Genomic DNA, 25,796 nt, shown 5'->3' with positions numbered 1-25,796 from the left:
AATTAGAGCTGTTCAGAAATTAAATTGTCTCCCCTGTAAGAAGCTAGTTCCTTGTAGCTGAGTTGGAGAGAAGACAGATCAACACCTTCCTATACCAAGTTAGAGCCTGAATGATTTGGTCCAACCAGGAGATTCTACTTCCATCATGTCCCCCCTGATACTACCTTCAGGGCTTGCCACGGACCACCGTACTACGTAATTTCACATATATTCAATTTGGTCCTCATAAAAATCCTTTAAAGATTGAGTCAGGATTTGAAACTAGGTCTTTCTCATACAATCAAAATCAAAAGAATGCAGAGACACAATGGTTTTGCTTCAAGTGCACCTTTGGTTTCACAACCTTCCAACATTCGCTGGCCTATTCAGAAGGATGCAACTATTGATACAAGGACTCCAAATTCCTTTCCTGGTCCCTAAAGGAAAGCAGGTTTCTAAATACTTCAGAGCCCATAGTTTTATAAGTTTAGTTTGGTTTCTTTTTGCCTAAATTGGTAGCACTGCTTACATTACTGAGCCTCCCTGCCACTTTCTTGTCCACTTATATGATCTTTCAAAAGCTTATTCCTATTGAGGTATAATTTCACTAGCCAAAGGAGCTTAGTCCTGCACCCTCGGGTATTTCATTGTGTACATACTCTTCTAGATGATCTATAAATATGTGTAATAACGAAGTCCAGCCGAAATCCCTGGAGGCACCTCACTGTTTACATGTCTCCATCAACAGCAGGCTCATACACCCCACGTTTTGTTTCCTCTGTTGATACCTATGTGTGACAAAATCTTCCTCCTAATACCATGGTAACACAAGTTGGAACAGCTTTGTTGTGAAACTTTGTAACGGACTCCTTGAAAGTCTAAACAAATTACATTTGTTGTTTTTTCCCTGGTGCTTATTCCTCTTCAAACCATCCAGCATGTCATGGAAAACAGACTACTTTCCTCCATTCATTACACCAAGTAGTCAATGATCCTACCACTTTTGAAGTCCATCAGTATGAATGAGATTCACCAATAGATTGTAGGGTGTCCTCATTAGAAAGGAAGCAAGAGTGGATTCACTCATACTGAAGAGTGAGTACAAGACTTATTTTACATTTTGGTCAATTTATTCCCTTGAGTTTCCTTAGCCCTTTATAATGGATGCCATAAAGTTTCAGCAATTTACTTATATCCAGCATGTCGATCAGGTAGAACATCCTGTTCCCTGACCACTATTTGATCTAATACTATATCTCTCACCTCTTTGCTTCAAAAGACATGATGACAGAGGAAATTTTTATGTTTCAACAAAGACCAAAGCAAAGAGTTCATTGAGCCCCTAGATCTCCTTTCTTCCCCATGAGCACGTCTTTTGCACCCTGATCATCAAGCAGTCCCATGGAGTTTCCAAGTGACCTTCTGCCTTTCATGTATAAAAAAGCTTTTATTTCTGGATTGCAGTCTTTTCTGTGCTGTTTCTTGAATTCCTTTACAGTCTGACTGGCTTCTTATTTACACCTGACCTGTCACACTTTGAGGCATTCCCTGTTCTCACTTGAATAATCTTTTGCCTACTTTTTCCCCTTATATTTGCTTCTTTTACTTTATGAGATGGATGCAAAAGTTTTTATAGGAGCTCCTAATCTTTGGTATGTGACATATTTTCCTGCCCTACCACTAATGTGTTTAAAGCATTTCCAGGTTTCCTATAAGTTACAGACTTCTTAAAATATTACTTTCAATTTTAACTTAAAGCACACATTGATTTGATCATAGTTCCATTTTCTAAAACGGAGTAATAATGTAACGGAATTTTTTTTTTCTTTCACTCCCCTTCAGAAGGTTGAATGTAATTGAGTTGTGAGCATTATTACAATAGTCACAGATAATTTGTTACACCAATCCCTGTCTAATCTTAGGCCCAAGTCCAGTATAATTCCTTTCCCTCCTTAATTCTAAAACTTCTTCCCCTATGAAGCAGACATTTGTGTGAGATCTTTCAGTCTCAGGGTACGATTTCCTTCGTAATTACTATTTGGTCTAAATTTCTGGTGTTATCAATAGAATTTCGATATCCTGACCCTAATTCAGTTGGTCTTTGGCAGGAAGCCGGGGATGGGTCCCAAGAGGTCTGAGAAGCTCCTGAAATCATGTGCAAAATCATGCATGTATACGGGTATGTGTACTTTTCTGAGCAAGGATTCCATAGTGCCCATCAGCTTCTCAAAGTAACTCTGAGCAAAAAGAAAGAAAGAAAAAATGTTTAAAAGCCACTGGTCCTTAATATCTCTAAATATATTCTTATTACTGAGCATGAATTTCTCATCCTCAGTGAATTTCTTTGTCCAGCATTATTTTGTACATTTTCTGTTTTTATTATACTTATTCTGTTTTCATCATTTCTATATATAAAATGTCATAATCCCATCAGCTCATCCATCCCTAAGAGTCCTACAGATTTCCTAACTCTGCAGTACCAGTTTTCACTAGTTTCTAAATTTTCTCCTTCTACCAAGCCTGTGAAAACCAAATGGAATTGTGATCCTTACCTGCCACCAATCATTCTATCCACTCTGTTTTATACTGGAGTTTACATGCATTTAAACACTTGGGGCTTTGCTTTTCTACAAAACTGTCAATTTCCTGTTTACATGGATGGAGAGTTTCACCATCCCAACCTTCCCCCAGTACACCACAGAACCCCCTTCTCCTCTCCCTCCTCCTTCCAGCCACCACCACCACCCTAGCGAGTCTCTGTCAGATTGGGTCTCATGCTTCCTCTGCACTTATCAACTTTCTCCCAATTTTTAGGTTAAACTGTAAACTGCCACTTAACAGATTCACTATACACAGAGCTCATTTTCTGGCCCCCCATATTAACACAACACCTCAATGCACCATTATATTTGCTGAACAAACCTCAGATTCTTTTGCAATCTACACAGTAACACCATTATAAGTTTTGTTCCCTATCCCCCAGCTTCTTCGAACTGGGACTGACCTTACTGATTTGACTCCTTGAAATGGAAACAAGAATGATATGGTAGGAAGAAAATAATAATCCATACCCCTCTTAAGGTTTTTTTTGAGAAAGCATTTTAAACAATTATCAAAAATATATATTAAAGTTAACTTTGTTAAAACAAACAAAAAAAACCTAATGCAGACTCCAAAGGTCTAGCAAGAAAAATAAGAGTATATTTTTAAGATACAGAGTGCTTCTAATTCTTTAGTATTTTATATCCTCTTCTGTTTGAGGCAGCACACTAATACTATTGCGGTTACATTGAAATCTCCATTGTTCTTCATCAACAGGATATTATCAAATCAAACCATAGGGCAGGTTATGTTGGAACTGCCAAAACTCCTACAAGGGTGTTTTCAGGATGAAAGATCTCTTCGGACTGCCTCACAGTAGCTTTCTGACACTGTTGCTAAACCAGGTAATGTTCCAGTGACCCCCTCAAGATATGAGTTACAGCTATTTGAAGTCTAGAGGTCCTCTCTGAACCAGAAAGGTCATTCCAAAGCAGTAAAGGTAATAAAGAGCGGGCAATCCGGAATTTGCATTGCAAAAATCCAATTGAGATTTCACAGTTTGCGTCTTCGAGTTTGTTTCTCTTGAGAAATAATGGTTAAATTGGTGAACAGGACCATGGTTCAGCCTGTGATATGGCTGTACTGACCATACTCACAGTGCTAACTATGCTCAGTTCTGATGAACTTGACCACCATTTTATGACAGAGGGGAATTTTCACTGAGGATTCCAGTGTGGGTTGTAAGAACTTCTCTCCTTGTTGCAGTGCTGGGATCAACGTCCTCCCTACCACTCTGCATGGTACTGATCTGCTCCCCATCCACTCATCTCACACACACACACACACACACACACACACACACACACACACACACAAGTATTTGCCAGGCAGAGGGAAAGGACAGCTCCTTGACTTGGATCTGTCCTCTGGTGGAGAAAAAGTGTAGGAACAAGGGCTCCTGCCACAGGAGAAGGACTGTGTTTTAACAACCGAGAGATGGGGACAAAAACTATAGGATTGGGGTCTGTGGGATGGGTACAATATGGGGATAAAAAAAAAAATGGGGATAACAGCTACCGTCTGCTGAACATACACCATGTGCCTGACTCTAGGCCACGTACTTTATATGCACTGTCTCACTAAATCATCACCACTGCCCATGAGGCAGGTAGGATTGTCCCTATTTTACAAATGAAGACACTGAGGCTCGGTGAAATGAAGCAATTTGCCCAAGGTCTGTCTGACTCCAAAGCCCATGCTTTTAAACAATACATCTAAAGTACGCTGCTAGATCTGGTAGCATCTGCAGTCTTAGCAGCAACAGTTAAAAAGGAAATCCAACAGTGATGGGGATGGTGGTGTAAAATCCTATCAACTTGCAGAAGTAGAAATTTAGACTGTGGCTAGGAATGGGAAATGAGCATTTCAAGCTTGTTTTCCATAATTTAGATACTACTTTAAAAAAATGAAATTGATTCTCCATAAAATGCTTGAAAATTAATTCTGCTCCTGGTCATTAGAAATCACCTCATAATAAATGATCTTGCAAAAAGGATTCTAAACAGTCAAAGTAAATACTATGGCCACCTTAATTATTTGGAACAGAGGAAAGTTATATTTAAGCTAAAACTGTGTTGTTTTCACATCAATAAGAATATTTACTAGACTGAAATCAAATTAAACATTTTTTACTCATTTAGTGATATTATAAATTATAAATGCCCCTGCCACACACCAAGAAGAGGAAATACACACAAAAAACAGTCACAAAACACACTCAAGTGCACACACACACACACACACACACACACACACACACACCTGCTACTTTACTACTTGTTTGCTACCCTTGTTAACTGAAACAGATGAAAAACCACATCAGACTCAGAGGGAGGAGAATTTTGCAAGAGATTGATTTATTCAAGAACTAACTTTTCTCAAGCTGGGCATCCGGCAAAAAATTGGATAGTCTAAAGCATAGTCCTTAACCTTTTCACCTCTCATTCCTAATATTCAGACCTAATCAGTGGTTAACAGGACTTGTCCTAGGGGCCTCATATATCTCTGAAAGTCCATCATCTCCCTCTGGACCTTACTTTATCTGTAAATGTCCCTTATATCCATCTTCATGGCTGAAACCAACGCCCTTCAAGGTTACACTTGGGACATTTCTTTCTAAGCAGAAGTGGCCTTTTTTGTAAAACCGCCCCTGAGACACCCCAAGAATTCAGAAAGGGCTGCCCTTCCTCCAACAATCACACAGAGGTTGATGCTAATTTCAGGATACAGCCTTGCTTCCTTTCTGCTCTCAGTCATTTCTACAGAGATCAAACCTGTACGTTTATTCTGCGCCACTGTGCTGAGCAGGCCAGGATGCTGTTCTCTTTGAGTCAGTCAGTCAGAGCGACTGCAGCATAGTCTGTGCTAAGGTTATATAATGACAGAACTAACCCAAGCAACAGGAGGCTTGAAGGACGGAAAAATGGAAGGTACAAGCGCTAATTCCACAAAATGAAAATCATTCCCAGGCATCTCTCTCCAGGACTGTGAACCAGAAACGGTAGTTTCACCTTAAATAATCAACGTGTATATCAGTAGCTCTAAGGATGGGGAGGAAATCACCTAATAACGTGTTCATATTCACGGATTCTTCCAAGTCCTCACTGAAAAAAAAAAAAAAAAGCCTTTCCATTACCAGGTTACAAGAGTGACATCTAGTGGACCCATAATGCAATGACCAAAGGGATTTCACACGCATACTTGAGAGCAAGGCTTCTCAAAATCTAATGTGAAAACACATCACTTGGGGATCTTGTTAAAATGCAGATTCTGGTTCAGTAGAATAAACAAGACTCTCATTTCCAGCCAGCTTCCAGGTAATGCCGATGCCACTGCTCCATGGCGCGGCAAAGACCTAGGGCATTTCACACCAGCTTTTACCCTCAGGAAAGAAGAGAGGAAAGGGACACTTGAGAATCATTTCCAGGTTAAAATTAGGTCAAATGAATTATTAACATGATTTTTCAAAGAAACAAAAAACACGTTCCTATTTCACTAGCCCCACTCAGTATACACACTTAGCATCTCCTGTCTAAGCAGAGTCCTTGCACCAGTACCCCTTTCCCTAAATGCCAGAAACAAAACTAGGATGGAAAAGAGCATACTTCACAGCCATATTTATACATGTGGACATGATGTGCTCAAGTCTCCAACATAGGTTCACTTCAGAACTTAACATCGTATAGTTTTTCTTCCACTGTATGATTTTATTTGCCCAATATTGAATTATATTATAACAGTAATTTGTACCATATCAGAACTCAGTTCTTTTTCCCCCAGGTAGCCTGCACCTGAACAGGGAGCCATCAGGGTATTGTATCAGCGCTAAGCACTCCTCCTCAGAATTTCAACAACACTTGCCCTGGACACCCCTAAGAACGGAACAGGATGTGTGACTACATCCAAGTCCAACTGTTTCCAGAATCCAGTCCCACGTGATTTACCTGCGCCAAAGAGCCTTGAGCTCCAGGCAGAGTCACCAGGCCAGACTCTCAGCTGGGAGGTAATGTGTGTGCTCCCCCACAGAGGAGCTCTGCCAGGCATCACACCAACTCCTGCCAAGGCCTCCAGCTCAGCTGGATTAGACCCTTTAATAAAGGTTCTAGGTCACAGTTCTAGGAACCACCAACATCAAGGAAAACGAGTCTCTCTTTTCCCAAACACACCACAAACATGTACAAAACCTACTGGCTAGTCCTGTAGAATCCTTCAGTACAAGTTGGTTGACCTAGGACAAATAATCATTTTTAACCAGTGGACCCTGTATTTCAAACAAACAAACAAAAAGTGGAGCTGTTCTGGTTGAAATGGGGTTGGAACACTTGGAGATCTACCTTTTTGGCCTCTCCCCCCACCCCATACCCCTGAATGTCCACTTCTTCCCACCTCGACCTCCAAACTCAGAGATACCATTTGAAAACCAGAAACTAGGAGTCTCACAATAGCTAAGACCATCCCGAGCTCCTAGACTGCTCAAAGACAGTATTGTTCTCATTCATTACATAGATGGAGCTAGAGATAGCTGTTTCACTATGACTTGACTTAATTATGATTCTAATACAATTTTAGCATAGGCAATCAAAGGATTTCTTCAGAAGATGTACAACCTGATTTCCTGAATGAAATTAAGTTATAATTAAGGATCTCAGTAATGAGTAAACAACAGAATTGTTTATACCTCTTCAATTGCTCTTGGCAGTCCTAAAGGGGAAATTATGTAGAGGAAAATGTCACATAATTCTTCCTCAAAAGTGGGATGAAGATAGAAAACGAAACTAAACATATCAGTTTAAGTAAGTAGCATCACATCATCTGCCTATATAGTATAGCTCCCCTGCCTGGGTTAGAATCCCAGCTACACACTTATATGTGACCTTGGGCAAGTTATTTAACCTCTCTGTGCCTCATCTGAAAGTGAGGATAATAGCTTTGCCTATTTCACAGGGTTGCTGTGAGGATGGAATTAATATATATAAAGTACTTAATAACTGACACATAGCAATCATTCAATAAATGTTATCTCTGTGATTATAATGGTTATTATTAATACAATGTTATTAAGTCAATAATATTAATATTCTTACCTAGCTGATTATTCAAAATGGCATTTTATTCTTTGGGGTAATTTTAGCCAAATTTGATAGGCATAAACAACATACAATCCTATCAATTATCCATATATAACGAGAAGAATATTGAGAATCCCAGAGAAGCTGATAAGATCCTAAAGGAGTTTCAGATTTATTCCTTGAGATACATTGTCTTTCCTTGTGCGTCTTTCTATTTTACCTCTTAGTGAAATGCATTAAAAAGACCATATTTGTCAACTGAAGGCAATACTGATTTAAAAATCACAATGGTTTTTGCAGTCATACATGTTTATTCTTTGTGCAATATGCTCTCCTTAAACATCATGTTGCCTAATTTATTTTAAATTTAGGGATTTTATTTGAAATCAAAGAAAGCTGAAGCTTTTCTAGGGAGAAGCAGAGAGGGTGGCAGCTATCATGCCAGTAGCTAGCATGTCTGCTCTAATTTTATGTGCCTGTTGGACTGCCCCATTACCTATATTCTTAGGACTGAGACAAAATCCTAGCCAATTGGTTTCAAAGTAACCAGGATCTTCAAGTAAATGATTTTGTTTTGTTTTAACAAGAATTCCAAATTCATAAGGATTAAGACAAATATAAGCTCTAAAGCAAATAATCAAAAGCTACCTGGACAAAACCTTTAGAACAAAAGGGGCGGGGGAAATTCAGACAATTCATGCCTTAAATTTAAAAACAAAACAAATTAAAAAAAAACCTTTGAATATTCTAGCTTGTCAGTGCTAAGTAATCCAAAAGTTTGCAGAAACCTCTGAGACAGAATCTAATGTATTTGCTGTCACCTGCACTTTTGTTCCCAATAAAAAATCTTCAGGTATTTTTTTTACTGGTTAGAGATTATCAAAGTTCATTGCAATCTTAAGATTATAAGAACAGATGTTCAGAATATTCTGTAGTTCTCTCACTTTTAAAAACTGAAAGAGAAATCTCCACAATTTTTGGCTCTCAAAAGGGTAGGTATGTATCTTTAATAGAAATAGGTTCCCATCTTGTGGACTCCTCAGAGAATACTTCTGAAAATCATTTTTGCCATGTTTCATTTAGTTAAGTATGAATTTATGCTAAATCTCAATTTACTAATAAACACATCAGTAAACTAGAAGCCTTATTCCCTTTGACAATTGAGTGGTGGTGCTATATATGATTCTCCTCAAACTGTATTTCTTTCAATAATGCTACATTTGAGCAATGGCTCAATACTACAATTTCTAAAAAATATCTGAGAACAGTTGGTTTTTTTTTTAAATAGAAAAGTAGCACAGTACATTGCCTTTCGTTTTTTGTTTTTTTTTTTAAAGAAAGAAATTAAAGTGGAAATTCCATTAAGAAAGAAAATCAGCTATGTCTCTTTATTTATTCTGCCCCTAAGCTGCCATGGATAGTTTTCATAGGGACTATTTCATAGTTTCCTAGAAACTGTTTCACAAAGTTATAATTATTACTTCAACTACAGAAATAATAACAGGAGCCACCTTCCACCACGTGCTTACTAGAGTCAGGTACTACACAAAACACTTAGCACGCACTATCTCATTTAACTCCATCAATGAATGTGGAAACAACTATCATCATCACCTTTTTGCATAGGAAGCAGCTAACACTAGGGATATTAAAAGACTTGTCCAAGATTTCGCAGCCATGAAGTGGCAAAGCCAAGTTATGAGCCCAGGCCTGTCTGACGCCAAAGCTCAAACCCTCTCAGCTGTGCTTGCTATATGGGCTCTGAGTTCAGTGAAATCAAGGGCCTAGTTTTTCCTCATTTGGAAGCCTTCCGGAACTAAAACAGTGCCTACTCCATAGGGGGCTCAAGAACTGTTGCTTATTTATCAGGAGTCATTTGAAAGCATGAATGAAAACATGGTAGAGGGAAACCTACAGTTGCCGCATAGCTCAGAATCCAAATATAGTTCCATAGCCAGGTCACTTATTAGGTTTGGGACCCTCTAAAATCATAATAAATAGATCGTTTGTCAAAGAGATGATGGAAACAGATCAGAAGAATTCTATCTGCCAAAGAAACTAAAAGGCAGGTAGCTACAATGTGTCAAGCACCAAAAGAACCACTAGTTCGGATATAGTGAGAAAGGAAACAAATTTTGAAAACTTAAAGCCATGGTTACAATCCAGGCCCTTTGGTTTTCTAGCTATAGCCATAGGAGAGTTGGTTCACCTCTCTAGACGTCCCTTTCATCCATATAAAATGAGAAAGAAAAATATACATATATGTAGATATATATCCCAGTTACATGATATGTGTTCAATGGAAGCCAGCATGTTTATCATTACTCTTATTATCAATGCATCAATTAAATATATGCAATGTAATCATATGCTTGTTTAAACTGTACTTGCAAACTTCAGCAAATGAATGCTTTACTGCTACTATGGTACAAAGAAAAAGTCACACAAGAAACAGATGTATATCATTCACATTTTGGCTTTTTAAAACATCCTTAACATGGGTTAAAAGAAAAAGATTCCCAAGGTTACCTAATCTGCTATGATTTAACAGCATTTTGATGTTTTTCTAAGGAATGATAGCAAAGTGCTGTATCTCTTCAAACTTGGAATTTACTGCCTGTCTCATTCTCTGCTTATGCCAAATTAAATATACAGTATAAGGTCCCTACCAGAAATAACATAGCAGTTTCCTGCTCTATTCCTTGGTTGAATGAGCCCAAACTGAAGAAAGGGAGACATGGTTTTATTCAATCATCTGAATAATTGTTTTCTTCACTCTCTTGAATTGGAAGCTCTTGGTGGGGGAGGGGAAAGTTTGAAAGAAATCACCATGTGAATTATCAGGCCATTTAAAGGAACAATTCTCTTCGAAGGCCCTACATTTGAAAGGCTCAAGAAAAAGCTTAAGAAGAGTATTCTTATTAATGAACTGACCAGAAAGTCAGCATCCCCTGAAAGTCCCCGGCACTCAAACTCCTGAGGCTTCAGAGTGCTGTAAAGTCTCTTTACCTGTGAGGTACAAATGGCACTGCAGAATAGAGGTTGCAGTGTTTCCTTCCAGCAGACACCACCCAAAACTTTCAAGAGTTTTGTCCTATGAAGAAATGGGATGGTAAATGGAATAAGACATGCTCCAGAGTTGGGGGGTTAGGGTATGGGGGGGGGCGATGTCCAAGGCTGGGTTTTTTTAAAGTGAAGGACGTGATCATATATTTAACCAATGACAGATAATACAGGTGATGGAAGAGATCGAGTGCAGGAGCAATGCCTTTAAATCGGCAAACTGTGGAAAGGGACAGCCCATTCACTGTGATAGGAGGAAATGAAGTTTGAGAGTTATGGTAGAAAAAGAAAATGCAGCAGTTCTCTTCTGGTTGCATCAATTTTTAGTGTCATATGAGACAAAGTCTTTGCCTAAGGATGAGGAGAGAGGAGGAAGACTTGAAGAGACAGAAGATGTGAAATAACCATATGAGAGAGAGAGGATAAATATGTAGATAAATGTGGCAAGATTGCTGAGTAAGGCTGGGGAGAGACAGCCATGAACATAACATGGTGGTTATGTTTTTCCCCAGCCATATTCACTGCTTCAGTCAGGCACGGAATAGATGGACTATTAAATCCAATCAGCACTGGGATTTGCCAGTGGAATATAAACGACATGGTGCAGTCATCAATAGTAAGAAAGTCTAGGTCTACAGTCTTATCATTGTGATGGGCAGCATCAACATCACCTGGAATCAGAATCGGCATCTTAACGGGGTTTCCAAATGATTCATGTGCATGTTTAAGAGAAATAAGTGTGGGGAAGCCAACTGAAATAGGAAAAGATTAAGAGCGATAGGAGGCTATGAGCAGCCAGGCTGTTGCTTTGGTCCTCGATGTGTATCATGTTAGTCATATATCTAAAGAGGGGTGGCCACACTGATAACTGCACATATACATAATAAACAAAATATATTCTTTTTGAAGACCAGCTGCTTTCTCTGCACTCTCCTCTCCTGTCCCTAAAACACTCCTGTCTTTACAAATATAATTGTTTGAAGGGTTGAGAAACATTGAACTAATACCAATGCATGAAAAATATTAACATGAGCATTATGTAATGATCAATCCCTTGGGCTAGGTACTTCTCAGGGGCAAAACCCACTGATAATGGGAACAAAAGGAGCAATGAAGTCAAAAATTCCTTTTAAAAATCTGAATTCTCGGAAAAGCCTCCACTAAGATGTTCAAGCAGCAAAATGCTTATCTCAATTCTGTATACTTTGTTTAATTTACTCATTTTCAAAAAGGTGGCAGCCAAAGAGCAGGGAGGAAAGGGCGCAAGTGGATAATCAACCCGAGAAGTTAAGAACTGCATGTATACAGGGACTTCCCTGGCAGTCCAGTGGTTAAGACTCCGTGCTTCCACTGCAGGGGGCACAGGTTCGATCCCGGTTGGGGAACTAAGATCCCACATGCTGCACAGAGCGGCCAAAAAAAAAAAATTGCATGTATACAAAATAACACACAAATCAAGGAGCACTACTTTTCAAAAATTTTCATTTCATGCATTTGAGGTCCTTGATCCCCAGAATCCTTCAGAGTTCAATAAAATTGAGAAGGGAGAGGGATGGACTGGGAATTTGCGGTTCGTAGATGCAAACTATTACATTTAGAATGGATAAACAAGGTCCTACTGTATAGCACGGGGAACTATATCCAACCTCCTGGGATAAACCATAATGGAAAAGAATATGACAAAGAATGTCTATATGTGTAAAACTGAGTCACTTTGCTGTACAGCAGAGACTGGCACAACACTGTAAATCAACTCTACTTCAATTAAAATATAAAAATAAAAGGAAATTTTAAAAAATTGAAGAGAGTGAGGTGGCCACCGTAACTAATTCCTGAGACCATCAGAGTCTTCCATCATAGGCTTTCAGCCCAAAACTCAGACAACTCAAATGAGATGCAACGCTTTAATTATTGTAGAAAACTGAATTATAACTGCCCTGTAATTCACCCATAAAAATATTTCCCAAATCTATTTTAAAAAATTGAAAACAGACCAGGGTCTACAAACATATCTAGGCTCCATCTTGGTATACTAGCTTCATTCAAGCTAAATTTGCATTTGTTCCTTAATCACAGTGCTGAACCCGTTCTCCATCAAGAGGAAACAAATTAATTCTGGGCTTTTGAGGAAAGTCCCTAGTAGATCTTCTTTTATTTCTTACAGATTATAAAGCTGCAATCAACTAGATCAAATAAGCACAGTGTCCATTTTACGTAACTGGGGCAATTCAAGAAGGAAAAGTACATTTCTGTCTTCAATGAAAAGAAACACACACACATACACACACAGAAGTCTCCCATATCTTCTACCTATAATAAAAATAGCCGATGATTCTAAATTTCCTTTCACCTCACAGTGAAATAATTGAGAGCACACCCAAGATGCCAGAGCTCTCGGTGTAAACACCCAGGAGGGATACTGAGGTCTACACAAAACATTTTTAAAGACATTCTGTTTTTTAAAATAAGCAAAAAATAGACTATAAACGTTATACTTGAACATAGCGAATACCTCCCTATGTGACATGATTTGGAACTTTACTGTAAAGCCTTCCGACTCACAGATACTTTCTCCATACACATCAAAAACTGAAGCCTGAACTTTCAACATTTGAGATGGACTCCCATGGTTTCCAACATTGTCCTCTGTTGAAAAGGTTGAAGAGGAGTTTTTGTTTTTATTTTTGAAAAGTCATAGTTTCTTCACATATTCATTCACACTAGCCAAAGTCAAGAATTTCTGAGGACAAGTTTAGACACTTAATAAAGAACAGCAGTTCCTGAACCATCTGCTTTGCTCAAGAACTGAAGATCTGTCACACGCAAATTTTCATTTTTCTCCAACCCTGTGAGAATATTATTGTCAGCTGGGGTAGGTAACATTTGGTTTTTAATTGACATGGCGAACAAACTAGGCTTTATAAAATGGGTACAATCAGTGTGTCTTTTGGGTGAAAAAAATAAAAGCAAACCATTATCTGAGTCTAAAAGTCACTCACTTTCAGCAAGTTCTTTTGATCCATTCAAGTGTCCTGTTACTAATCTTCTGATGAAGAAATGTGCAAAACACAGAATTTGAAGTGAATAACAGAACCTTGTTATAGTCAAACAAAGATATATGACAGAAAACCCTGAAAGTCTTTTTTTAAAAAGGAATCATCTCTCAAACTCATATCGTACAGAACTGCAGATTCTAATAGACTGATCCTATATTGCTGTATTCTTACCTGGTAAGGAACAATACTTCCGTGAGCTGTGCCCCAGCGCCGCGCTTCCTCTTGGCCAATAAGATAATTCACAGCGACGTGAGTCAAACATGCCACCTACCAGAAGAAAAAAAAAAAAAGCTACTTTATCTATACTCATAAACAGAAGGTTATAATAGGAATATTCTCGTTTGATTTCACTTCATGTCATTGTAGAAGAAAAAAGGAGAGAGAAAAATTGTCTTGCTTGGTTAGAAAATATGCAGGCAACCACACTTTCATCATACAAAGAAGAGAAGAGCAGTATTACATTATTGCGCGAGACTAAGTACTGAGTAACATTCAATTGAGAAATAAAAACACGGAAACACTCAGCTCCTGAAAAGATCACCTGAAGGCAGAGGTTAACCCAAGGGATGGAACCCTGGTCCAGCCTTTAGCATCGAAGCCATGGCAGAGTACATCAGCAACTAGTACTTCCCCTTCCCCTTTTACTTTCCATCAAGATGACACAAAAAGAGACTGCATCATCACTGAGCAGGTGAACTAGTCAGGAGCCACATTCCTCTAAACTTTTCATAACACGAAAAAATAGTAATAATAAACCTCTATTTTGTTTAAGTCAGTTTAATCAAGTTTTCTGTTCCTTGTTGCCCAAAGCATTCTTACTGGCACAGAGGATCGAGATTACTTAACTTTTTTTAATTCATTAGTGAATCATTCTCATTTAAACAAAAATGACTGTACTTCTTTCAACTTGGTCCTAGGATCATATCCTCATTATTATACTTGTCTCAGCTTTCAAGAACTACAAATCTATTAAAGGGGTCATCTAAAACTGTAGGGTCAACCTCTGACTCTTGGCGTATTTCATATATAGATCTTAAAAACCTGTAATAATTCAATTCCATACGAGGATAATGACTTGATTCCTGGTCATCTGCCACAAAGGGCTTATGTTCCAATGACTATCCATGCCTCCAAGGGCCCAGAACTACGGAAAGGAGGTGACCAAATAACAACTTTCCATAGTTTCCAGATAAAAGCTTCGGGCCTCACAGCATCATCATGATCTAACAGGCGCTGGCTTTTCTCATTCTATTATCATCAGATGCGATTAGGAATCTACCAAGCCAGCAAGTCAAACATCCCAAATGGAGACTGGCTCCTGGAGCGACTCAAGGGGTGACTTTTCAGGGCTTGGTGCTGCAACCTGTCCTTGCCTTCTACCTGGCATGGCAGATGTGCCTCCTACAAGGGCCGTCAATGGGGCTCAGCCTGGATGAATCTCCTTGCAGCAGCAGCCATTCTCCTTTACTTTTTTCTTGGGATTTACACTCACTTTTATGTTCATTTACTGCTTTGTTGAAATTGGAACTGCCTTATGGCAGCTGGTTTGGCTATACTGCCCAGGTGGCAAAACTAATAAACTTTGAGTCATCCACTTCTGGACCTCCATCTGGTCTTGGGCATTTGAACCATGGAGCATTCCAGGGCTGCCTGGGGCTGCCTGGGGCTAATCATCGTTTCACAGATCACTTCTGTGTCTTTCAAAATGGAAAATCAAATCAACATTTTGTAGTAAAAATGTACTGGATGGGAAGTCCAGATTCATGGTTCCTAATTTCTGTCAACCTCTAGTTGTACAACTGTAGGTATTTAATTTAACCACATTGACCTTCAGACACTTTCTCTATAAAATCTTGGGCATTTGACCTAAAGCAATTGTTTTCAGACTTTTTTAAAAAAAAAAGCATAACTCCTGCATCAAACCAAATAATGCACGAACAATACATAAGAAGATAATACCCCACATGGTCTGGCTGAAGTAGAGGCAAGCCTACAATGCCACCCTAGGAAATGTGAACACAGCACACAATTTGCAGATTAGTAAATGGTCTTAAATTTGCTTCCAAGGTCTATACTTCTGACTCTGTTCTTCTTCTTAACAATATAGCAGATAAAAAGCTACCAGGGATGCAATAGTAGTTGTTTTCCCATGAAGGCTCTTCCTGAAACTGGGGAAATTTTCTCAAGTCTGAGGTTTTACTCTAAGAAAGGTGTTTCTTTGATCTAGCCATGTTGGCGAGGGAGGAATTGTCCCTTTCAAAAAGCCTAGTGAAAGTCACTCTCTAAGGAGCTCTGGTGCTACTGGAGGCCAATAATTCACACTAATAAAGGTAATTCTTTGCAAGCAAAAAGTCACAAGGGGCTTGGTATTTCCACTTTTCTAATTTCAAAGTCAAGTGATAGTCAATAGGCCAACAACAGCAAGGGCTGCAGGAAGTAGTGGGCTGACTGGATGGTTACAGGTTAATGGGTAGCTCCTAGATTGACCTGAAATGGTTTCCAGGGGTGGGCATGGGCTGGATGCTAGGCTAAAAGTCAGCCTAGCTGCCTCATTTCTTGCCCATTACCTCATTCTTTCTTCTCAATTTTGACTTTGGTGTTTCTGACCCTGCCTTGAAAAGCTGTCTTTGACAACCGTTGAATAAAAACAGCCCCATTTAGAGTGAGTCTGAATGAAGGGTCAGAATTCATCTCACAGACTGTTTTCCAAATGGAAGATCATACCCATTTTCTCCACACAACGGTAGCTCATGGAAACAAAAAGCATTTCAGAACTAGCAGGCTCCCACTAGGCAGGAAGGTTAAATAAGATTTTACGCCAGTTGCCATCCATGAAAAAACAAAGTGTGATTTGTCAGTGATGACTCAGAGGCAAAGTTGGGGGGGAATTCTATTTTAAAAAAGACAGCAACAGGGCTAAACTTAGCAACCCAATGTTTAAAAGGAGCATTACAGATCTGAAAGTAATCTATTTACAAAGACGTACTTTTAAGGCAGGAGAAGGGGAAGAAAGTCAACAGCTATGACATGACTATGTATTAAAAATCAGAGGCTTCCTGGCAATTAATGACAAATCTTCCACAAATCAAAAGAATGCAGGATGTGACTTTTAGGTTAATAACTACATACTGTATACCTATTCTAAATATTGCATTAGATCGTTACTTTCATCCCCTAAACTTAAGCTCATTATTTCATCATGTGGATGCCATATAATTTACTCAGAATGTTGCCTTTATACGGTTTCATCTAAATAAAAAAGCCAACTTTGGTTTAATAGTAATCATTCTGACAGCAAAATTATTATTTTAGATAGCATAGTGGGTCCTGATATCCTTTGTGTCTAACCAGGAAACCAATGGGGTTGTCAAAGTGGATCTCAAAGGGCACAGCCCTAAAAGGTTTGAGAAAGAATATGCCCAATTATTTCCCAAAGCGTCCTCATGGTGTCCATCACCTCGTTTTACCTCTACCTAATGAAGATCAAGCTACAATAATATAATCTTTCATCTCCAAAAGGACAACCAAGTATCACAGTTAAAATGGGGAAAACAAGATCAGAAGTATGGTCCGTTGCATCAAAATGGGTAATTTTTTCCCTCCTGCTTCTTTGCATATATTCTGGCCTCCAACTAAGCTAGACAAAACACCAATCGTGATCGCTTCTGCACCTGCCCAAATCCGCATCCTCTCTTCAAAGTCCATTTCCACATTGCTGTCTCATTAAGTCCCCACATCACCCAAGCAAAAAAATATTTTCCCTGCCTCTGAACAAATACAACACCTTAATTTGCCTGACTCCTGACTTTTGCACTTTCACAGTCGGCTACATACTACAATAGAATTATAAGATTATTTCCCTTCCCCTGCCCCCGCCTTTCCCCTAAACTAGAAAGACCTAAATCAGTAGTTCCTAAACCTAGTGGTACATCACAATCACCTGGGGAATTCCTGGACCCCACCCAGACCTACTGACTCAGACTGGAGCCTGGGAAGAAATAAATGAACCAATGTACCATTAATTGTACACAGATTTGAGAACCAAAGCCGTAGGAAACTCCAGTCAAACTCCTTAACGTTACAGATAGATAAATAAAGGAACAGAGAAGGTAAATAATTTATCTGATGTCACGTTGTTGGCTAGTGGCAGAACTTCACTCCAACTATAGCGCCTTCCTCCATGCTACAATATTATTCAATCACTCCTTTTAAATTGGGAACTATTTCAGGGTAAGAATTATGTATTATAAACCCTTTGTACTCATAGCAGCTAAAATAGAACTTCACACTAATATTGTTTAAAGCGTGAATGAAAACAGTAATTACTATTTATTTATTCAACAAATACTGAACGTTGCTTTGAGTGAGGCATTATGCTAGGTACTGGCTATACATAAGTAAATGAAAAAGAGGTAGTCCTGCCCACTTTGGACTTAAGAATAGTGGAGAAGACAACTAAACAAACAGTCATAGGAACTGCCATGGGGAGAGGAGATGGAGGAGAACTTTGAAAACAAAGAGAATAACATGTGTGAAAGCCCTAAGGCAGGAAAGAGACTGGCATACAGGAAGAAAAAAAAAAAAAAACTGAAAGTAGACCAGCGTAACTGAAGCATGGCAAGAAAGAGACAGGAAATGAAATTGGAGAGGTTTACAGAGGCCAGACCATGCCAGTCCTTGCAGATCATGGTAAGGAATTGTACTTGCACATCTTTCAGATGATCATTTTAAAATCACAAATCATATCATGTCATCCTTCTACTTAAAAATCATCGGGCTTCCCACTTAAAATGACGCAACAGAAGAATACAGTGGGAAAATGTTCACAAATTTTTTAAAAACTTTTTTAGAACAGTTTTAGATTTATAGAAAAAATACCAAGATACTACAGAGAGTTTCCATATACAACACACCCAGTTTCCCTATCATTAACATCTTACATCAACGTCATACATATTTTACAATTAAAAAACTAATATTGATGAATTATTATTAAAGTGCATATGTTCAGATATCTTTCATTTTAACTTAATGTCCTTTTTCTGTTCCAAGATCCTCATCCACATTACGTTTATGCCTCCTTAGGCTCCTCCTGGCAGTAACAATTTATCATACATTCCTTGTTTTTGATGATCTTGACAGTTTTGAAGACTACTGATCAGGTATTTTGTAGAATATTCCTCACTGGGATTTTTTTTTCTAATGTTTTTCAAATAATGAGACTGGGGTTATGGGTTTCGAGAAGGAGGACGATAAAAGTAAAGTGCCATTTTCCACACAGCATACAAAGGTACATACTATCAACATGATTTTATCACTGTTGGTATTGACCTTGATCACCTGGCGAGGTAATGTTAATGAGATTTCTCCACTGTCAAATCACTCTATTTTCCTCCCCCTGTCCACGCTGTACTCTTTGGAAGGAAGTCACCAGGCACAGTCCACACTTAAGGCGTGGGGAGTTGTGCTTCTCCTTCCTGAAGGCAGTGTCTACATAAACCATCTGGAATTCTTCCGCACAGGAGATTTGTCCCTTCTTTCCTATTTATTTATTCATTCAATCATTTATTTATATCAGCACAGACTCATGGATATTAATTTTATACTCTGGCTTATAATACAATACTACTGTATTTTATTGTTCAAATCATTCCAGTTTTGGCCATTGGGAGCTCTTCAGTTGGCTCCTGTGCCCCTCTGACATACTCCCCATCATTATGTGTTTTTTTGTTTTCAGCACTTCCTTCCTTCGTGGCACTACAAGATGCTCAGGCTCATCTTTATATTTTCTGTTGCAGTCTTACAGGAAAGTATAAAGAGGAGTCATGCAGTTAAAAAAAGGAACTAATATTTATTTCAGTGTAGATGAGAATCACATTCATTCACTCAATTATTCAAAAATCTTCATATTGCACCTCCTACATGCCAGGAACTCTTCTAAGGCACAGGGATACGGCAGTGAACAGGACAGATATTGTCACACTTGCATGAAGCTCACATTCTAGTGTAAGATACATTCAGACATAAACAAGAAAATATCAGGAAATGATAATTAATGTGAAGAAAATGAAATGATCACAGAGAGGGCTCTTCTCGACTAGCAGGTTAGTAAAGGCCTCTTCGACAATATTACATCTTATCTGAGACCTGGAGAAGGCATGTGAAAATCTAGGGAAAACCTTTCTAGGCAACAAGATCAACCAATTAAAAGACTGCATTGTGGTAAAAAGCTTACCATATTTAGAAACAGAAGCTCCCTGTAGCTGGAACATAGTAAGTAAAAGAGGCAGTAGTATAAAGTGAGGTCAGGGAGGTATGCAAGGGCCAGATCATATGGGTCCTTACAGGCCTGGTAAGGACCTGGGATATTATTCTAAGTGTCATGGGAAGCCATTGATTTATATAATTAGATAAACTGGTCCTTATATGGAGTATAAAGAGGCAATGAATGAAACCAAATTATCTCACATGACATAGGTATTATTTGTAATCTATAAAATTATTCCATTTTACAGACGGGAAAACTAAGCCTAGGGAGATTAAGTATCTTGTCTAGATCTCACAGTTGGTGAAGAGCAAAACTATGACTCACACTCAGATACTCTACCCTCTAAGCCATCCTTACACCACTGCCTCCTGTCTGTTTAACCTCTCTGCTCCCAGCCCCTCTCACCCTAGGAGTGCTCAGCTTTACGTCTGTGTCCTATATATATTCTTGACTTCACATTTTATACTCCCTGCAGGGCCCCCCAGATCACTGGAGTAGTCTAGAAGCCCTCCACAATCCCTCAGCTGTCCTCTGTATTTGCTTAGAAAGCATGTCATTAACTGAATCGATTAATTCTCCTCATGTTCTTCTGCTCAGCCTCACTCATTTACTAACTGTAAAACATTTTCTGGGAGAAATATGTTAAAAGAGAAATTAAGAGGCTAGCATTCATGGAGAATACACCTTTCAAGATGGAAAATTCTTCAAAAAGAGCCTTCATCAGAGTGTTTAAGATCCTGACATCTCTCTTTTTCATCTTGATTCCATTACTCTGTAGGTCAAACTTCCTATGCAATTTAATCTGCTTTGCTTTGTCCCTCACACCTTAAGGTAGACTAATTTCTTCAGAACCACTAAGGACCAATGAGGAAAAACATTCAGGAGTAGAGAAGGTATTTTGGCTATCTCATGTTGAAAGAAGAATAAGAATTCTAACTATTTATACTACATCTATCATTTTACTTACTAATGATCAAAACTAATACTTACCAAGCACTTATTGTGCACTGTTCTAAGCATTTTATGTGAAATATCTCATTTAATCCTCACAGCAACTATATGAGAGACATGTTCTGATGAACCCATTTTACAAATGAGAAAACTGAGGCATGGAGCAGGTTAGTAATCTGCCCAAGGTTATGTACCTAGTAAATGGACAAGCCAGGACCTGAACTCAGCTACTCTGGATTCTGTCATTCTATGCTAAATTACGTACAGAATCAGACTCCTTAGGATTTCTGAGTGGCCCTGATCCTGGAAAAGTTTTATAGGGCCAGTTTTACTTGGTTTAAAAAAAAAAAGTGATTAAGCATCCTTTTCAATTAAGTAAACATCTACAGATAAGTTTGATCTTTAATTATTACACAATACTTAAAGTAGTACTCATTCAAAGTTTTCTGCTTTGCTACAACTATGCCTTGGCTTCTATTCCAATGTAATTAGAAATAAACTTCAACCTACAAACATTTTACCTGTAAACACCAATAAGCCAGTAGAGCTGTTATGTAAATTTTAAATCTCTACTTTTATTTACTTAGCAAAAAAAAACATATTACCATATCCTTCTCTTCATGGCAATTTTTTAACTTAATGGAAGAAACACACACATTTCACATTCCTCTGAATTATCACTAACGATAGTCAAAGCATATTGATGTTTACTTTATATACTGAACTCAAAAGAAAAACATATTTGCATTACACTCAGAATAATTTTGCCAATCCATCTGAATGAAAATCAGACATATGAGGAAACTGGATATCAAATGCCAGAAGGTAAGACCAGACAGCAAAGAGAGACAGAATTTCAAAAGCATGTTTAGGATAATACATCAAACATATTTTTTACCATGAACCACTGACCCAGTCAATCATTTGACTGAAAAAGTGTGATGAGTAAGTGAAAATGTAGAAAAGTAACATTTAGTGACATGATTTACTTATTTATCCCTATGATGGCATGTCTTCAGTTTCAAACATCTTCTTCAAATATGATTCCACATTTTAAATAACTTAGTTCTTTAAATATCTTTTTAGAATAAAATAATACACTGTTCTGCAACACTAGTTTTTAAAAGAAGTTCAAAGAATGAAGTTACTTTTGTTTACTGCTTCCTTCAGGCATTTAACAGATATTTAATAAGTACTTATTACACGCAAAGCACCCTGTCAGGTACAGTGGGAGATCCCCAAATCAATAAAACAGAGTTCCATCTCTCAGTAAGGTTAAAATCTATCATTCAAAATAGAAATATTTAGTTCCACAAGAGACTTTTCTTTAAAAAATCAAGTAGAGATAAAAAAAAGTGACATTTGAACAGTCCCTTCAATAAAGGGAATTTAACCTTACAAACACAAGGAAAAGGACCTTCCATGTGAAAGAAATACTGTGTCCAATATCACAGAGAGGACAAGTACTGGGGTTTTGTTCAGTGAATACATGAATGAATCAATGAATGGAAATAAAAACTGAAAAAAGGCATTAGATTTGATGACCAGGAAATCATAAATGCTCATTAAGATGCAATATCAATAAAGCAGTGGAAACAAAAGCCAGATTCAAGGGGGCTAAGAAAATGAAAAGAATGTGGGAGGCGAAAGAATATTTTAGAGGCTTGTGTAAAGGTCTGGGAAGGAGAGAGACTAGACAGTAGCTCAAACAGGTGTGCAGGAAGACAGAGGTTTTATTTTTGAAGATGGGGGGAAAATCCTGAAATTCATTTAATTATGCAAGAAAAAAGAATAACTGAAAGTGTGGAGCCTTAAGCAAGGTGTAAGAGGACAAGAAAGAAAATACATGTGAATGGGTTATGGTTTAAAATACCATCTCCTAGTGAGGTCTTCCCTAGCTCACTCAGATGGGGTCATTTCCTCTTCTCTCTGTCCATTAGTATTAATAGAATGGAAGCTTCTGGAGGGAAAGAACTTGTCCAACGTGTTTGATGCTCTCTCCCCCGCAGCAGAAACATAATCTGAGACACACTATATGCATGCAGTCATTATTAGTTAAACTGGTAAATGAAGGAATGATACAGTTTTCCTCTAATTTTGGAGTAGAATCTTCATGAAGAAGGAGAAACCTTTCAAGTGAAAAGGAGGAAAGTTGGATGCAATCCCCACAGAAAAGCAGAACAGTAGGAGGCATCTTCGTAGAATGAGAAGGACACACTGATGTTTGCCTCTTCCTCTAAATCCTGCCTCTGCGCACTGGAGTCACACACAGCAAGTCCATTCATCCTTTTACCATACATCAAATGGATAAACACAGAGGCTGAGTTGCCTGAGGCCTCACATTCAGAGTGAGGAAAGCGACAAAGATGGCTTACTAACAACAACGGAATCCTCAGGGGTTAAGACTTCATTGAGCTAAAAGTGAGTATATGATTATGCAAAAGATTCATGGATGGGTAGAGAAACAAAATAACTCTTCCCTTAAATCACAATTGGCCTAGGAATGGGGGTGGGGTGAGTCTTTAACAGGGGGACCAATAGGTTCTTCGAGGAAGCACTAGGCAATTCAGTTCAGAGGTCAAAACGTTGAATAAAGGTTGACTCCCAAATTTCACAATTTGTATGGAAGCACAAAAGACCCCGGCCACCCAAAGCAAGCTTGAGAAAGAAAAACAGAGTTGGAGGAATCAGGCTCCCTGACTTCAGACTATACTACAAAGCTACAGTAATCAAGACAGTATGGTACTGGCACAAAAACAGAAAGATAGATCAATAGAACAGGATAGAAAGCCCAGAGATAAACCCAGGCACATATGGTCACCTTATCTTTGATAAAGGAGGCAAGGATATACAATGGAGAAAAGACAGCCTCTTCAATAAGTGGTGCTGGGAAAACTGGACAGCTACATGTAAAAGGATGAAATTAGAACACTCCCTAACACCATACACAAAGATAAACCTGAAATGGATTAGAGACCTAAATGTAAGGCCAGACACTATAAAACTCTTAGAGGAAAACACAGGCAGAACACTCTTTGACATAAATCACAGCAAGATCCTTTTTGACCTACCTCCTAGAGAAAGTGAAATAAAAACAAAAACAAATAAATGGGACCTAATGAAATTTAAAAGCTTTTGCACAGCAAAGGAGACCATAAACAAGATGAAAGGACAACTCTCAGAATGGGAGAAAACATTTGCAAACGAAGCAACTGACAAAGGATTAAACTCCAAAATAGACAGGCAGCTCATGCAGCTCAATATCAAAAAAACAAACAACCCAATCCAAAAAAGGGCAGAAGACCTAAATAGACATTTCTCCAAGGAAGATATACAGATTGCCAACAAACACATGAAAGGATACTCAACATCACTAATCATTAGAGAAATGCAAATCAAAACTACAGTGAGGTATCACCTCACACCAGTCAGAATGGCCATCATCAAAAAATCTACAAACAATAAATGCTGGAGAGGGTATGGAGAAAAGGGAACCCTCTTGCACTGTTGGTGGGAATGTAAATTGGTACAGCCACTATGGAGAACAGTATGGAGGTTCCTTAAAAAACTAAAAATAGAACTACCATACAACCCAGCAATGCCACTACTGGGCATATACCCTGAGAAAACCATAATTCAAAAAGAGTCATGTACCACAATGTTCACTGCAGCTCTATTTACAACAGCCAGGACGTGGAAGCAACCTAAGTGTCCATCGACAGAGGAATGGATAAAGAAGATGTGGCACATATCTACAATGGAATATTACTCAGCCATAAAAAGAAAGGAAATTGAGTTATTTGTAATGAGGTGGATGGTCCTAGAGTCTGTCATACAGAGTGAAGTAAGTCAGAAAGAGAAAAACAAATACCATATGCTAACACATATATATGGAATCTAAAAAAAAAAAAAAAATGGTTCTGAAGAACCTAGGGGCAGGACAGGAATAAAGACTCAGATGTAGAGAATGGACCCAAGGACATGGGGAGGGGGTAGGGTAAGCTGGGAGAAAGTGAGAGAGTGTCATGGACATATATACACTACCAAATGTAAAATAGATAGCTAGTGGGAAACAGCCACATAGCACAGGGAGATCAGCCCAGTGCCTTGTGACCACCTAGAGGGGTGGGATAGGGAGGCTGGGAGGGAGATGCAAGAGGGAGGGGATATGGGGATATATGTATACGTATAGCTGATTCACTTTGTTATACAGCAGCAACTAACACAACATTGCAAAGCAATTATACACCAATGAAGATGTTAAAAAAAAAAAAAGGTTGACTCCCGTGACCCTGTAGATTTCCTTCATTGTTCCCTGGAGCCCAGGATGCTTCCTCTACAGAAAGTTGTGCTCATTTTGGGAAGAGCTCCCTACATTTTGTGTAGTTATGTTAGTTCAGGTTACCTTCTCCAATTCTCTATTTTGTCACATTTTTCCTCTAGTTCTGATAACCTCTGCCTTTATGTCCTGGTGACCTTCTGTCACTGGAACCTGGAGGGTATTATGCTCAGTGAAATAAGTCAGACAAAGAAAGACAAATACTGTATGTTATTACTTATATGTGCAATCTAAGAAATAAAACAAACTAGTGACGATAACGAAAAAGAAACATACTCACAGATTATAATAGAGAACAAACTAGTGGTTAACAGTGGGGAAAGAGAAAGGGGGAGGGACAAGATAAGAGTAAGGGATTAAGAGGTACAAACTTCTATGCATAAAATAAATAAGCTACAGGATATATTGTACAGCACAGGGAATACAGCCAATATTTTATGATAACTATAAATGGAGTATAATCTACAAAA

The 25,796-nt window shown here is 38.4% G+C and overlaps 1 protein-coding gene across 2 annotated transcripts in view; it reads right to left on the bottom strand.

The window, feature by feature from the left end:
- SUGCT (succinyl-CoA:glutarate-CoA transferase) overlaps nucleotides 1-25,796 on the bottom strand; it is a 684,774-nt gene that overhangs the window by 536,231 nt on the left and 122,747 nt on the right. For both annotated transcript variants that reach the window (XM_060156214.1, XM_060156215.1), the window contains one exon: nucleotides 13,940-14,035. In XM_060156214.1, coding sequence (XP_060012197.1) covers nucleotides 13,940-14,035 — 96 coding nt within the window. The remainder of the gene's footprint in view (nucleotides 1-13,939; nucleotides 14,036-25,796) is intronic.

The sequence above is a fragment of the Lagenorhynchus albirostris genome, chromosome 8 (assembly GCF_949774975.1).
Source record: "Lagenorhynchus albirostris chromosome 8, mLagAlb1.1, whole genome shotgun sequence".
Taxonomy (NCBI): Eukaryota; Metazoa; Chordata; class Mammalia; order Artiodactyla; family Delphinidae; genus Lagenorhynchus; species Lagenorhynchus albirostris.
The sequence above is the reverse complement of the archived record's forward strand: the minus strand, read 5'-3'. Positions and strand labels throughout refer to the sequence as shown.